This window comes from Narcine bancroftii, chromosome 3, assembly GCF_036971445.1.
Source record: "Narcine bancroftii isolate sNarBan1 chromosome 3, sNarBan1.hap1, whole genome shotgun sequence".
NCBI classification, from domain to species: Eukaryota; Metazoa; Chordata; class Chondrichthyes; order Torpediniformes; family Narcinidae; genus Narcine; species Narcine bancroftii.
Window position 1 is genome coordinate 249,938,565 of NC_091471.1, and position 13,575 is coordinate 249,952,139.

Consider the following 13,575-nt stretch of genomic DNA (forward strand, 5'->3'; position numbering starts at 1 on the left):
AGTGAACCGGTACGGACTTGAAGGGCCAACATGGCCTGTTTCCGTGCTGTAAACGGTTATATGGTTATGGTTATCACATTCAGTCAACCCCTACTTGTTGTGCAGCATTTTGTAGATTTTACTTTGTACTTTTCCATTTTAAAGAAGGAATTGTGCATTAGTAGAAATGTTTCGAGGGGAAAATTGTTGCACTGTTTTTGGATGTGAAAATGTGTAGGTGAACTTTTGTTATAAAGTTCATTGCAATTTTTTTTTAAAAAGGCATCAGCCTCTCATTCAATCATGAAAGAAATTACCTTGGAGGTATTGCCTTGTTATTGTAATATGTCTTTATTCACTGAGTTAGACCAGTTAAACCAGTCTGGATTCTGCTGAGTGCAACAGCGGCGGTACAGCGTGATACGTCATGCTAATTACAGGGAGTACACCACCTGAGCCTGATGTGAAGCATTTGTAGTTTGGAAACATGAGTGAGGGAGAAAATTTCTACGGAAAACATGGTAATATTTTACGGACCTTCTGCCTATTGTGTTTGGATCCTGCCTTTTTATTGATTCTTTGAGTCCCTTTTGCTGTTTGTGCTGAATTGCAAGACACTGCATGTTCGAAATGGGCATGTTTAGACTGTGTTTCCTGTATTGGAGTATTCAAGCAATGGTGTAATTCTGCACTCACAAGATAGCAGGTGACTTGATTTTGGTCATTGAATTTTACTACCGAGGCAAGTGTTGCCTGAAATTATAATCAAAAGGGCTTGGCTAGCAGAACTGCATTGAAATAAAAAGTGTGCAGAGAAACTTGCAAATTACTTTAAATTGCACAGAAACACCTTGGTTACTGCTTGCAACTTGATGAGGCCTGAGTTTAGTAGTGGCCTTCTGTTCTGCGATAGTACTGCAATCACTGGAAGTGTGTGAGGGTTGATATTTTTAAATTCTGAGTAGGTGACCAGTGATTGGATTGTCTTGAAGTATGTGTGGCTTGGCTTCGCGGACGAAGATTTATGGAGGGGGTAAAAAGTCCACGTCAGCTGCAGGCTCGTTTGTGGCTGACCAGTCCGATGCGGGACAGGCAGACACGATTGCAGCGGTTGCAAGGGAAAATTGGTTGGTTGGGGTTGGGTGTTGGGTTTTTCCTCCTTTGCCTTTTGTCAGTGAGGTGGGCTCTGCGGTCTTCTTCAAAGGAGGCTGCTGCCCGCCAAACTGTGAGGCGCCAAGATGCACGGTTTGAGGCGTTATCAGCCCACTGGCGGTGGTCAATGTGGCAGGCACCAAGAGATTTCTTTAGGCAGTCCTTGTACCTTTTCTTTGGTGCACCTCTGTCGCGGTGGCCAGTGGAGAGCTCGCCATATAATACGATCTTGGGAAGGCGATGGTCCTCCATTCTGGAGACGTGACCCATCCAGCGCAGCTGGATCTTCAGCAGCGTGGACTCGATGCTGTCGACCTCTGCCATCTCGAGTACCTCGACGTTAGGGGTGTGAGCGCTCCAATGGATGTTGAGGATGGAGCGGAGACAACGCTGGTGGAAGCGTTCTAGGAGCCGTAGGTGGTGCCGGTAGAGGACCCATGATTCGGAGCCGAACAGGAGTGTGGGTATGACAACGGCTCTGTATACGCTTATCTTTGTGAGGTTTTTCAGTTGGTTGTTTTTCCAGACTCTTTTGTGTAGTCTTCCAAAGGCGCTATTTGCCTTGGCGAGTCTGTTGTCTATCTCATTGTCGATCCTTGCATCTGATGAAATGGTGCAGCCGAGATAGGTAAACTGGTTGACCGTTTTGAGTTTTGTGTGCCCGATGGAGATGTGGGGGGGCTGGTAGTCATGGTGGGGAGCTGGGTGATGGAGGACCTCAGTTTTCTTCAGGCTGACTTCCAGGCCAAACATTTTGGCAGTTTCCGCAAAGCAGGACGTCAAGCGCTGAAGAGCTGGCTCTGAATGGGCAACTAAAGCGGCATCATCTGCAAAGAGTAGTTCACGGACAAGTTTCTCTTGTGTCTTGGTGTGAGCTTGCAGGCGCCTCAGATTGAAGAGACTGCCATCCGTGCGGTACCGGATGTAAACAGCGTCTTCATTGTTGGGGTCTTTCATGGCTTGGTTCAGCATCATGCTGAAGAAGATTGAAAAGAGGGTTGGTGCGAGAACACAGCCTTGCTTCACGCCATTGTTAATGGAGAAGGGTTCAGAGAGCTCATTGCTGTATCTGACCCGACCTTGTTGGTTTTCGTGCAGTTGGATAATCATGTTGAGGAACTTTGGGGGACATCCGATGCGCTCTAGTATTTGCCAAAGCCCTTTCCTGCTCACGGTGTCGAAGGCTTTGGTGAGGTCAACAAAGGTGATGTAGAGTCCTTTGTTTTGTTCTCTACACTTTTCTTGGAGCTGTCTGAGGGCAAAGACCATGTCAGTGGTTCCTCTGTTAGCGCGAAAGCCGCACTGTGATTCTGGGAGAATATTCTCAGCGACACTAGGTATTATTCTATTTAGTAGAATCCTAGCGAAGATTTTGCCTGCAATGGAGAGCAACGTGATTCCCCTGTAGTTTGAGCAGTCTGATTTCTCGCCTTTGTTTTTGTACAGGGTGATGATGGTGGCATCACGAAGATCCTGAGGCAGTTTACCTTGGTCCCAACAAAGCTTGAAAAACTCATGCAGTTTGGCATGCAGAGTTTTGCCGCCAGCCTTCCAGACTTCTGGGGGGATTCCATCCATACCTGCTGCTTTGCCACTTTTCAGTTGTTCGATTGCCTTATATGTCTCATCCAGGGTGGGAACCTCATCCAGCTCTAGCCTTAGGGGCAGTTGAGGGAGCTGGAGCAGGGCGGAATCTTGGACTGAGCGGTTGGTACTGAAAAGAGATTGGAAGTGTTCTGACCATCGGTTGAGGATGGAGATCTTGTCGCTGAGGAGGACTTTGCCGTCTGAGCTGCGCAGCGGGCTTTGGACTTGGGGTGAGGGGCCGTACACAGCCTTTAGAGCCTCGTAGAAACCCCTGAAGTCGCCAATGTCCGCGCTGAGCTGTGTTCGTTTGGCGAGGCTAGTCCACCACTCATTTTGGATCTCCCGGAGTTTGCGCTGAAGATGGCTGCATGCGCGACGGAAGGCTTGTTTCTTCTCTGGACAGGACGGCTTTGTAAGGTGAGCCTGGTGGGCAGCTCGCTTCTTTGCCAGCAGCTCCTGGATTTCCTGGCTGTTTTCGTCAAACCAGTCCTTGTTTTTCCTGGAGGAGAAGCCCAGTACCTCTTCAGTGGATTGCAGTATGGTAGTCTTCAACTGATCCCAGAGGGTTTCAGGGGACGGGTCCGTGAGGCGGGTTGCAACGTCGAGCTTTGCTTTGAGGTTTGCCTGGAAGTTTCCTCTCGCTTCGTCTGACTGCAGTTTTCCAACATTGAACCTCTTTCTGGGGGCTTTATTGTTCCTGGGCTTTGGCTTGAAGTGAAGGTTGAGCTTGCAGCGAACCAGCCGGTGGTCAGTGTGGCATTCCGCGCTAGGCATGACCCTGGTGTGGAGCACATCTTGTTTGTCACTTTCTCGCACCAGGATGTAGTCCAGGAGGTGCCAGTGTTTGGATCGGGGATGCATCCAGGTGGTCTTAAGGCTGTCCCTCTGCTGAAAAAGGGTGTTTGTAATGACAAGCCGCTGTTCTGCGCAGAGCTCCAACAGGAGGCGCCCATTGTCGTTGCACTTGCCGACGCCATGCTTGCCCAGGATTCCTGGCCAGGTTTCTGAGTCTTTGCCGACACGAGCGTTGAAGTCGCCCAGGATGACAACCTTGTCGGCTGTAGGGGTACGTTGGATGAGGTTGCGCAGGTCGGTGTAGAACTTGTTCTTTTCTGCTGGTTCCGCCTGGAGGGTTGGAGCATAGACACTGATGAGGGTGATGTGACGCTTGTTTTGAAGTGGGAGTCGCATGGACATGATTCGGTCCGAGAGGCCTGTCGGAAGGTTTTCGAGTTTGGAGGCAATGAAGCTCTTGACCATGAAGCCTACACCAGATAGGCGTCGTTCATTCGAAGGCTTGCCAGACCAGTAGAGTGTGTAGCCCGCGCCGCGTTCTTGGAAGCTGCCTACATCTGCCAGGCGGACTTCACTGAGAGCGGCTATGTCGATGTCAAGTCTGAGGAGTTCATGTGCAATGAGGGCAGACCGACGTTCAGGTCGATGGCTGTCAGTCTTATCTAGCATGGTTCTGATGTTCCAGCATGCTAGCTTGAGTTTGTGAGCATCTTTTGAGGGGGAGGACGTGGAGGGGGAGGACGTGGAGGGGGAGGACGTGGAGGGGGAGGACGTGGAGGGGGAGGACGTGGAGGGGGAGGACGTGGAGGGGGAGGACGTGGAGGGGGAGGACGTGGAGGGGGAGGACGTGGAGGGGGAGGACGTGGAGGGGGAGGACGTGGAGGGGGAGGACGTGGAGGGGGAGGACGTGGAGGGGGAGGACGTGGAGGGGGAGGACGTGGAGGGGGAGGACGTGGAGGGGGAGGACGTGGAGGGGGAGGACGTGGAGGGGGAGGACGTGGAGGGGGAGGACGTGGAGGGGGAGGACGTGGAGGGGGAGGACGTGGAGGGGGAGGACGTGGAGGGGGAGGACGTGGAGGGGGAGGACGTGGAGGGGGAGGACGTGGAGGGGGAGGACGTGGAGGGGGAGGACGTGGAGGGGGAGGACGTGGAGGGGGAGGACGTGGAGGGGGAGGACGTGGAGGGGGAGGACGTGGAGGGGGAGGACGTGGAGGGGGAGGACGTGGAGGGGGAGGACGTGGAGGGGGAGGACGTGGAGGGGGAGGACGTGGAGGGGGAGGACGTGGAGGGGGAGGACGTGGAGGGGGAGGACGTGGAGGGGGAGGACGTGGAGGGGGAGGACGTGGAGGGGGAGGACGTGGAGGGGGAGGACGTGGAGGGGGAGGACGTGGAGGGGGAGGACGTGGAGGGGGAGGACGTGGAGGGGGAGGACGTGGAGGGGGAGGACGTGGAGGGGGAGGACGTGGAGGGGGAGGACGTGGAGGGGGAGGACGTGGAGGGGGAGGACGTGGAGGGGGAGGACGTGGAGGGGGAGGACGTGGAGGGGGAGGACGTGGAGGGGGAGGACGTGGAGGGGGAGGACGTGGAGGGGGAGGACGTGGAGGGGGAGGACGTGGAGGGGGAGGACGTGGAGGGGGAGGACGTGGAGGGGGAGGACGTGGAGGGGGAGGACGTGGAGGGGGAGGACGTGGAGGGGGAGGACGTGGAGGGGGAGGACGTGGAGGGGGAGGACGTGGAGGGGGAGGACGTGGAGGGGGAGGACGTGGAGGGGGAGGACGTGGAGGGGGAGGACGTGGAGGGGGAGGACGTGGAGGGGGAGGACGTGGAGGGGGAGGACGTGGAGGGGGAGGACGTGGAGGGGGAGGACGTGGAGGGGGAGGACGTGGAGGGGGAGGACGTGGAGGGGGAGGACGTGGAGGGGGAGGACGTGGAGGGGGAGGACGTGGAGGGGGAGGACGTGGAGGGGGAGGACGTGGAGGGGGAGGACGTGGAGGGGGAGGACGTGGAGGGGGAGGACGTGGAGGGGGAGGACGTGGAGGGGGAGGACGTGGAGGGGGAGGACGTGGAGGGGGAGGACGTGGAGGGGGAGGACGTGGAGGGGGAGGACGTGGAGGGGGAGGACGTGGAGGGGGAGGACGTGGAGGGGGAGGACGTGGAGGGGGAGGACGTGGACCTGTCCTCGGGCCTGCGCAAAGGAGCTTTTAGGTGGAGTGCAGTGCGCGCAGTACTGGCCCCACCCTTTACACCCATGGTTCGTGTGCCGTGGCCAAGCAAGCTGGGACGTGGCAGCGAGGTCCTTGGGTCGTAGGTTTTATATCGGAGTGGCCTTCTCCTATGCAGGTTTCTTACCCGGGCTGGAGGGGCCTGCCTCCCCTCCTAGGTCGGTCCATACTGCCCGGACCGGGGCCTCCGTCTGCCTCACTCGACCGAGGCCGGGGCCGCCGTCTCCCCCTTGCTCCTGCCCGTATCGGGGCCGCCGCCGTCTACCCTTCGCCCGGACCGGGGCCGGGGCCGCTGCTGCTCTCCCTGTGCCCGGACTGGGGCCGCCGTCTCCCCCTTGCTCCTGCCCGGATCGGGGCCGCCGCCGTCTACCCTTCGCCCGGACCGGGGCCGGGGCCGCTGCTGCTCTCCCTGTGCCCGGACTGGGGCCGCCGCCTCCCACTCCCTGTCCGGACCGGGGCCTCCGTCTGCCTCACTCGACCGAGGCCGGGGCCGCCGTCTCCCCCTTGCTCCTGCCCGTATCGGGGCCGCCGCCGTCTACCCTTCGCCCGGACCGGGGCCGGGGCCGCCGCTGCTCTCCTGTTTCATCCTGCAGGTTTTATTGTGGCATTTATGTCACTATTAGAACCATCTTGAACAGCATAGGCTTTTCAATTGTTGTAAAATGTGTATCCATGCCAGTGAGATGAACTAATCACAGTGGGATTATTGTTGAAAGTCAACTTTTATTTTGCAATTGGGGATTTCCTGATTCATTCATTTAGTTCCCTATAATCTGTTATGTATGCTCACCGAGGAGTTGTGATGCTGCCATAGCAGTTAAATCACTGGATTAAGAATGTGGAGTCCCAAATCGCAGCTGTAAAAATAAAAATTCAATCCGTAATCCTAAACGAAATGAAAGGAAACTCAGCGACAAGTGACGGATCACAGTTCTCGAATTAATAAAGAATCTTGGATAGGCATGTGGATGTTAGAAAAATATAGGTGTGTGGCAGGTTTACATAGGTCAGAACCTTGTGGGCTAAAGGGCCTTTACTGTGCTGTAATGTTCTATATTTGTGCTCGACTCTGAAAGGGCCTGACAAGCAATTGTGTTGGACCATATAATGTGTGAAAAAGAATAAAATAGGATTGATCACAAGACATTGATTTGGTCGAGGGCAAAGTTACTCCAGACCAGGGAACCTGGCAAACAGCCAACTAACTACTGGTGGGAGAACCATCCTACAGACTAACTAATCAATAGCCTACATATGCAATCTTATTTGAATAATAAGCCAGACAATAACCCACGTGGACATTGGGAGAATGTGCAAACTTCTTTTAGACAGTGCCAGATTCGAACCCAGGTCACTGGCGCTGTCATGGCACTGTGCTAACTACCCTTAATTGATGGATCGGTGATCTGAGTTTCACTCAGCATTGACAAAGAAGCATTGAAAGTTGCAAAGGCACAAAAAAGTACTTGGGTTAAAGACACAAGAAATATCCGGCCCGTCAATCCTGCTCCGTCATTCAATGAAATCGTTGCTGATCTGATGATCATCTCCACCTACCTGACTTTTTCCCATATTCCTTAATTCCCCTACTATTTAAAAACCTATCCAACCTTGTCTTAAAGGACTTTTTTGGAATATTTTGTTTATGATTTTCCAAACTTAAACTCAGCTATCAACATTATCAGTATCAATGTTAACAATATCAGCATTGACTACAATTTATAATTATCAATTCTATACAAAGTTTTCTGCCAAGTTCAAGCTCATTTCATCCCGCCCCAACCCACCCTCAATGATTAACACTTAACTAACCAGTTACAAACATAGAGCAAGTTCACAACATATATCAGGGTTTTGTAGGTTTGTCACAGCACGGCGGCCAGAGCTCCGATTGAGGAATAGATGGGGGAGGTAGGGCGGCAAAGCACAGTGGTCCACACTACAATTGTGCTCCTATGGAATTTAAATATGATTGCCAAACTTTTTTAAAAGTATCATGCTTTTTTTTGCTCAAGTTTCAAGCGATTTTTCTCCAGGGGAACACAACTTTGCATTTCTGTGTTCCAGCGCACAATGCTCAGGCAGGATTCGGATTTCCAGGTAACTGCTATGCACTTCCTGGCTTCTGCCAATGTGATCATTACAAATTGGATTTGAAATTTGGACAGATTCATTGTAAGTCTTGCGTTTCCCAACAGAAACAACTCTGGATCCTGCAGGAATTCTTTGCCTATAATTTTCCCTAGGACTTGGCCTAATTCCATCCAAAAGGGCCTCTTGGTACATGTCCAGATTGTGTCCACAAAGGTTCCTGTCTCAATGCTGCATATGAAACATTGGTCCGATAATTCTGGTTTAGATCTGTTCAATTTTTACAGCATGCAGAAAATTGTATTGTACCAGCCTGTACCACACATTAATGATTGCAGTCATGTGTCGGACCAACACCGCTCATCAATTGTTATTCCTAGGTCTGACTCCCACCTCTGCCTGATTTGTGAAGGCCTGGTTTAGGTCCTTCTGCATTGCCGAGATGAACTTCTGTGTGTTCCCCCTTCGAATCATGGCCTCTATGTCACTGCACTTTGGTAAGGCCATAGTTGGGCCTAATTTGTCCTGAATGAAAGACCTTATCTGGAGGTAGCAGTGAAACACCTTATTTGATAAATCATACTTGTGTCTGAGTTGCCTCTGCTCATAACAGTCCTCTACATGCCTGATGCCATTACAACACCAGGTGTCCACGATTTTATTACTTACTGTCAATGGTATTAATCTGTTTGGAGTTGGGGTGTTTTTGGGGAGTCCCACTTTGATTTCCAAATATTGGCTAATTATATTCCAAATGAGGATGATTTGTTTTAGTATAGGGCTGCCTGTTTTCCCAGATAGTAATTCAGCATCCCATTTATAAATAAAGTCCTCTGCTACCTTCTTGCCTACCACATGGAGGTCAATTTGTGCCCAGGATGGTACACCTCCCCCTTCAAGGAGTGAGGCGATATATCTCGAATGGGCTGCCCAATAGTATTTCTTGAAGACTGGCATTTGTCATCCAACAGACTATAATCTCAGGTCAATTTTTCCATAGAGACCCTGACTACCTTTCCATTGCATAGAAACGTTCTTACTTGTGAGAGCAAATTTTGGAAGAATACCCCAGGTAATGCTATGGGCAGTGTCTGAAAGAGGTACTGAAGTCTTGGCAACACATTCATTTTAATTCAGTTGACCCTGCCTACTAAGGTTATGGACAGGGACATCCACTGAGTTAAGTCCTCCTCAATTCTCTCAAGCAAGGGGGTATAATTTAGTTTATATAAATTATTCATTATTGTCTATTCTGACTCTTAGATATTTGATCCCATTTTGTGGCCACTTTAAATAAGAGTTTTCTTGACATTGACGGTAATCCCCCTTGGGAAGTGGCATAATTTTGCTCTTGTTCCAATTAACCTTGTAGCCAGAGATCTCCCCATAGTCCTCTAGAGTAGAGCACAGTTTGGACAATGAGTTTGCTGGGTCTGTCGGATATATCAGTACATCATCGGCAAATAAATTGATTTTATGTTCTTCCTGGCCTGCTCTAAAACTCTTGATGTCTGGATCCTGACGAATGGCTTTGGCTAGTGGCTCCATGGGTAGTGTGAACAGAGCTGGAGGTAGCGGACACCCTTGTCTATTTGATCTTGTCAGTGGGAAAGCTGTAGAAATTTGTCCATTGGTCACAACTTTAGCCATGGGTGTATGGTACAGCGCCCTTATCCAATTTATAAAAGTTGGCCCTAACCCCAACTTTTCTAGCAGTTTAAATAGAAAATCCAACCCACTCTATCAAATACCTTTTCTGAATCCAGGGCCACAGCTAAACCTCTCTCATTTCTAGTGTGCGCCAGATACATTATACTCAACAGTCTGCCAACGTTATTGCTGCCTGACTTTTTTGAAAAAAGCCCAATTGGTCTTTTCTTATTTTCAGCAAATGTTTCACCAATCTATTAGCCATAGCTTTGGCAAGTATCTTATAATCTATGTTTAGCAATGAAATGGGTCCACAGGAAGACAGCATTAGCGGATCTTTGTCTTTTTTAAGTATCATCGTAATGATTGCTGTTGAAAAAAGATACCTGGAGGGTATGCATTGCCTGGTCTACCACCTCCATATAGAGATGCATCAGTAAATCTTTCAATTTCTTAAAACTCAGGTGGAAATCCATTCTTCCCTGGAGACTTATTAGTCTGCAGTGAGCTCAATGCTTTCCCTCTCTAAAGGGAAGATCTAGGCCTTCCTGTTCATCTGTGTCCAAATTTGGTAACTCTAATTTAGACAGGAGCCCATTGGCTTTTCAGAACCCCCCCCCCCCCCCACCCCATTAGCATAGAATTCCCTGAAGGTCTCATTAATCTCTTTTGGTGTATGCATTATCCTGCCATTTCCAGTTTGTATCTCATTGATTGTCCTTGAGGTCCGTTCTATCTTTAACTGACAAGAGATGATTTTATGAGCTCTCTCCCCCAGTTCATAGTACTTTTGTTTTCACTGATTTTTTTTGCTTTTCCCATACTATATGTTTGGAACATATTGCATTTCAATTTTTTATTTGTTAGAGCCCAGTAATGCTGTTTTTTTAACATCCCTTTCTCGATGAGTAATTTCATGTTCCAATTCGTTCACCTCCCTCATTTTTTTACTGTTTTGGTATATCCAATTATCTGACCTCTCAAATATGCTTTGAGGGTGTTCAATAGGAGGAATTTATCTGGAATAGAATTGGCCTCAGAAAACATGCCTATCTGCACTCTTATAAAACTACAAAACTCTGGCTTCTCTAGCAGCAACGTATTAAGACACGATCTGTGTGCTGTATCCTGCTTATCTGGCATTTCTTTTATTAATGTCAGGGGTGATTGATCTGAGAGAAGTCTTGCTGTGTACTCAGCCTCCATGATCCCATTCTCTACATGAGCTAAAGCCAAGAAGAAGTCTGTCCTAGAGTAGGAGTCATGTTGCTTTGAGTAGAAGGAATAATCCCTCTCCCTTGGATGTTTCCGCCTCCACCGTCTATCAAATTCAGCTCCTTCAGTGGCAGCCCTCACCGCCTTTATTTTATTATTTTCTTTGTTGATTTATCTAAGACAGGATCCAGACAAAAATTAAAATCTCCCCCAATCAAGATGTGCTCCTTTCCCTCTGCCAATCTTAGGAAAATGTCCTGTATGAACTTTTTGTTATCAAAGTTGGGGGTGTACATGCTTACTAAGGTCCAGGATTCTGAATATATCTGACAGTTCACCATTACAAATCTTCCTGTCTGTCTGTAATCACATTCTGCACTCTCACTGGAACACTCTTCCCTATCAGAATTGCCACTCCCCTTGCATTTGAGCTGAATGAGGAGTATATTACCTGCCCCACCACTCCCCTTTTTAGTTTTCAGTGTTCTCACTCTGTTAAATGTGTTTCTTGAAGAAAGGCCAGATCCGCTCCCACTTTCTTATGTGCGCCAAGAATCTTTTCATCTTCCCCGGTCCATTCAAGCCATTAACATTGAAACTAAAGTAATTTATACTCTTAGCCATTGCCCCAGAGACTCCTAGACCTGTGTTTTCCCCATACCTCCATTGCCCCTTATCCATTGTTCATCCAACCTTTTTCCTTCAACCGTCTGCTCCAGCCCCATGGGTCCATGACAAACCCTGGGAAAATAAGACAAAAACCAGGACCATGAACCCCAAAAGGACCAATTGGAAAAAAAATTCAACAAAAAAAAGGAAAACGGACAAAAATAACACAAAATACTATATCAAACTTCGACCCTTTGCCAATCTTAAAAGGACTCTGTCCATCACCAACAGTTGCCTGGTAGCACCACCACTTACTAGGTTGGCCATTTCTAGAAGGATGTAGCTACCTGATTGATTCTGCACAGGTAGTGTATGAATCTACACTAAAGTAAGCCTTCTTTCCCTTGCCATTCTACCAGTGGAAGATGTATTTGTTCACAATGGTATTGATAGTCTCCACCACATGGTCCTTGTGGATGCAGTTTCATCTTCATCCAGAGGACAGCCTCTATTTTGTGGGTACTACAATTGGGCTGGGTCAAAGGTGGAGGCGCTGCTGGAGCCACAGTAGTGGCAGTAATGCCACTGGTGCGGACCTGCAGGGAGCGAGGGAGCAGAGATGCAGTGCTCCCATGGGCCCCAGTTGACTGCCGTCAGCTCCGCACAGGCTGTGGTGGTTTTATTTTTTCGGAGTCTTTGCCCAAGATGGTGATGCCTATTAATCGGCAGCAGCCATGAGGGGGCTTCTGACTCTGGGGAAGTGGAATACTGGAACAGGGTACCAGAGGACGGGAATGTCACCTTTCCCCCCCACCCAAACCCACCCCCCAGTCTGTCTGGAGACTCGTGCTAGGCTGCAGATTGCTGGAGACTGCCTCAACTGGCCAGAGGAGTACCAGGTATTGGAAATGGGATGTGAGGCGGTGCCAAGTGTGCCAAAGGGTCCCTGACTGTGTCAGAGGTTTGGATCTGGAGCTCAAGTTGCCAATGGTGTGGACTGGACTCTGGGTGGCTACAGGGGCTGCAGAAGCAGTGGAGGTAAATCTAGAGACACTCAGTGACTCTGGGGGGACTCTTTTGCTTCTCTCTCTCTTTCTCTGATTGTAAGAGGCACTTAGGCTATTTCTGCCAGTGGCAAATATGTCTGCCTTACCACAGGCAAAAAGAAATTTCATGTAATAGGAGAATGTTGGTCACTTGTACACACAATGAACCATGATTAACTGAGTAGTAGGTCATGCATTTGGAGAGTTATCGAACCATACTGAAGCCTGTGCCATGACTTCAGTATGGACTTGAAAGAAAATAATGATTTTACTTCAATTTGTGTAGGATCTTTCACAAATCCTTTGAAAGAAGTACAATTTGAAGTGTTTTCTCTGCTGTATTACAGAATAGAATTTCTGCACAGAGGGCCTCCTGCTATCAACATGCCATCTGAAAGATGGCATCTCTCCCTATAGTTGTATTAAACACCAAGCTGAAGTTAATGAACAGCAACCTGGCGTACGAGGTGTTGTTTTCCAGGTGGGTCAGGTTGGAGTGGAGGGACAAGGCAACAGCATCTTCAGTTGAACTGTTCAGTCAGTAGGTGAATTGTAATGGATCCAGTTATTTTATAACGGTCAGGGCCTCTGGGCAGTAGTAATTGAGGCATGTTACTAACGATTTCTTTGGTACTGGGATGATGGTACAGTAGTTGCCTTAAAAACTGTGTAAAGCAAGACTGCTGCAATAACGTGTTGAATATGTCCTTAAGGATCTCTGTCAGTTGACCAGCACAGTCCATCAGGTATGTTTTCTGGTCCTCTTGCCTTGTGTGGGTTCGAGGTTTTCTTCACCTCGAATGTGGCTGTGCAAGGGTCCTGTTCTTCAAGGAGAGATGGCATTAGTCAGTTCTTCTCATCAAACCGTGCATAGAAGATTCTCAGCCTGTCCGGGAGGGAGGTATCATTGTCATTGACTCGCAAGGTTGCCTCATGATCATAATTGTTCTGATCCCTTGCCACATGTGCCTCGTGTCGAAGGCGCCGCACAGCTAACAATGGATCCTGGTCGATCACTTCGATGTGGGGGAGGGAGAGCCCAGTGATCCACTCTGCTGCTCTTATGGACCTGTCAATTTACTTCAGATCCATTTCTCTTAAGCAACCGTACCACACTGTGATGCAGTCGGCCAGGATGCTCCTAACAGAGCTCCTGTAGAAAGTCGACAGGATGGTGGCCTTCACCCACCTCCGTCTTCTCCGGAAGTGCAGTCGCTGTTGTGTCTTCC

General features: G+C 49.6%; 1 protein-coding gene across 4 annotated transcripts in view; it reads left to right on the forward strand.

The window, feature by feature from the left end:
- The window catches only part of slc44a2 (solute carrier family 44 member 2 (CTL2 blood group)), a 101,770-nt gene that overhangs the window by 20,374 nt on the left and 67,821 nt on the right, over positions 1–13,575 (forward strand). Inside the window, exon 1 of one of the 4 annotated variants that reach the window (XM_069927517.1) lies at positions 397–500. The exons of 2 other annotated variants lie outside the window; for them this stretch is intronic. In XM_069927517.1, coding sequence (XP_069783618.1) covers positions 467–500 — 34 coding nt within the window. In that variant the 5' untranslated portion in view covers positions 397–466. Of the gene's footprint in view, positions 1–396; positions 501–13,575 lie in introns of those variants that run through there. One more of the 4 variants, XM_069927514.1, reaches the window with a different exon arrangement.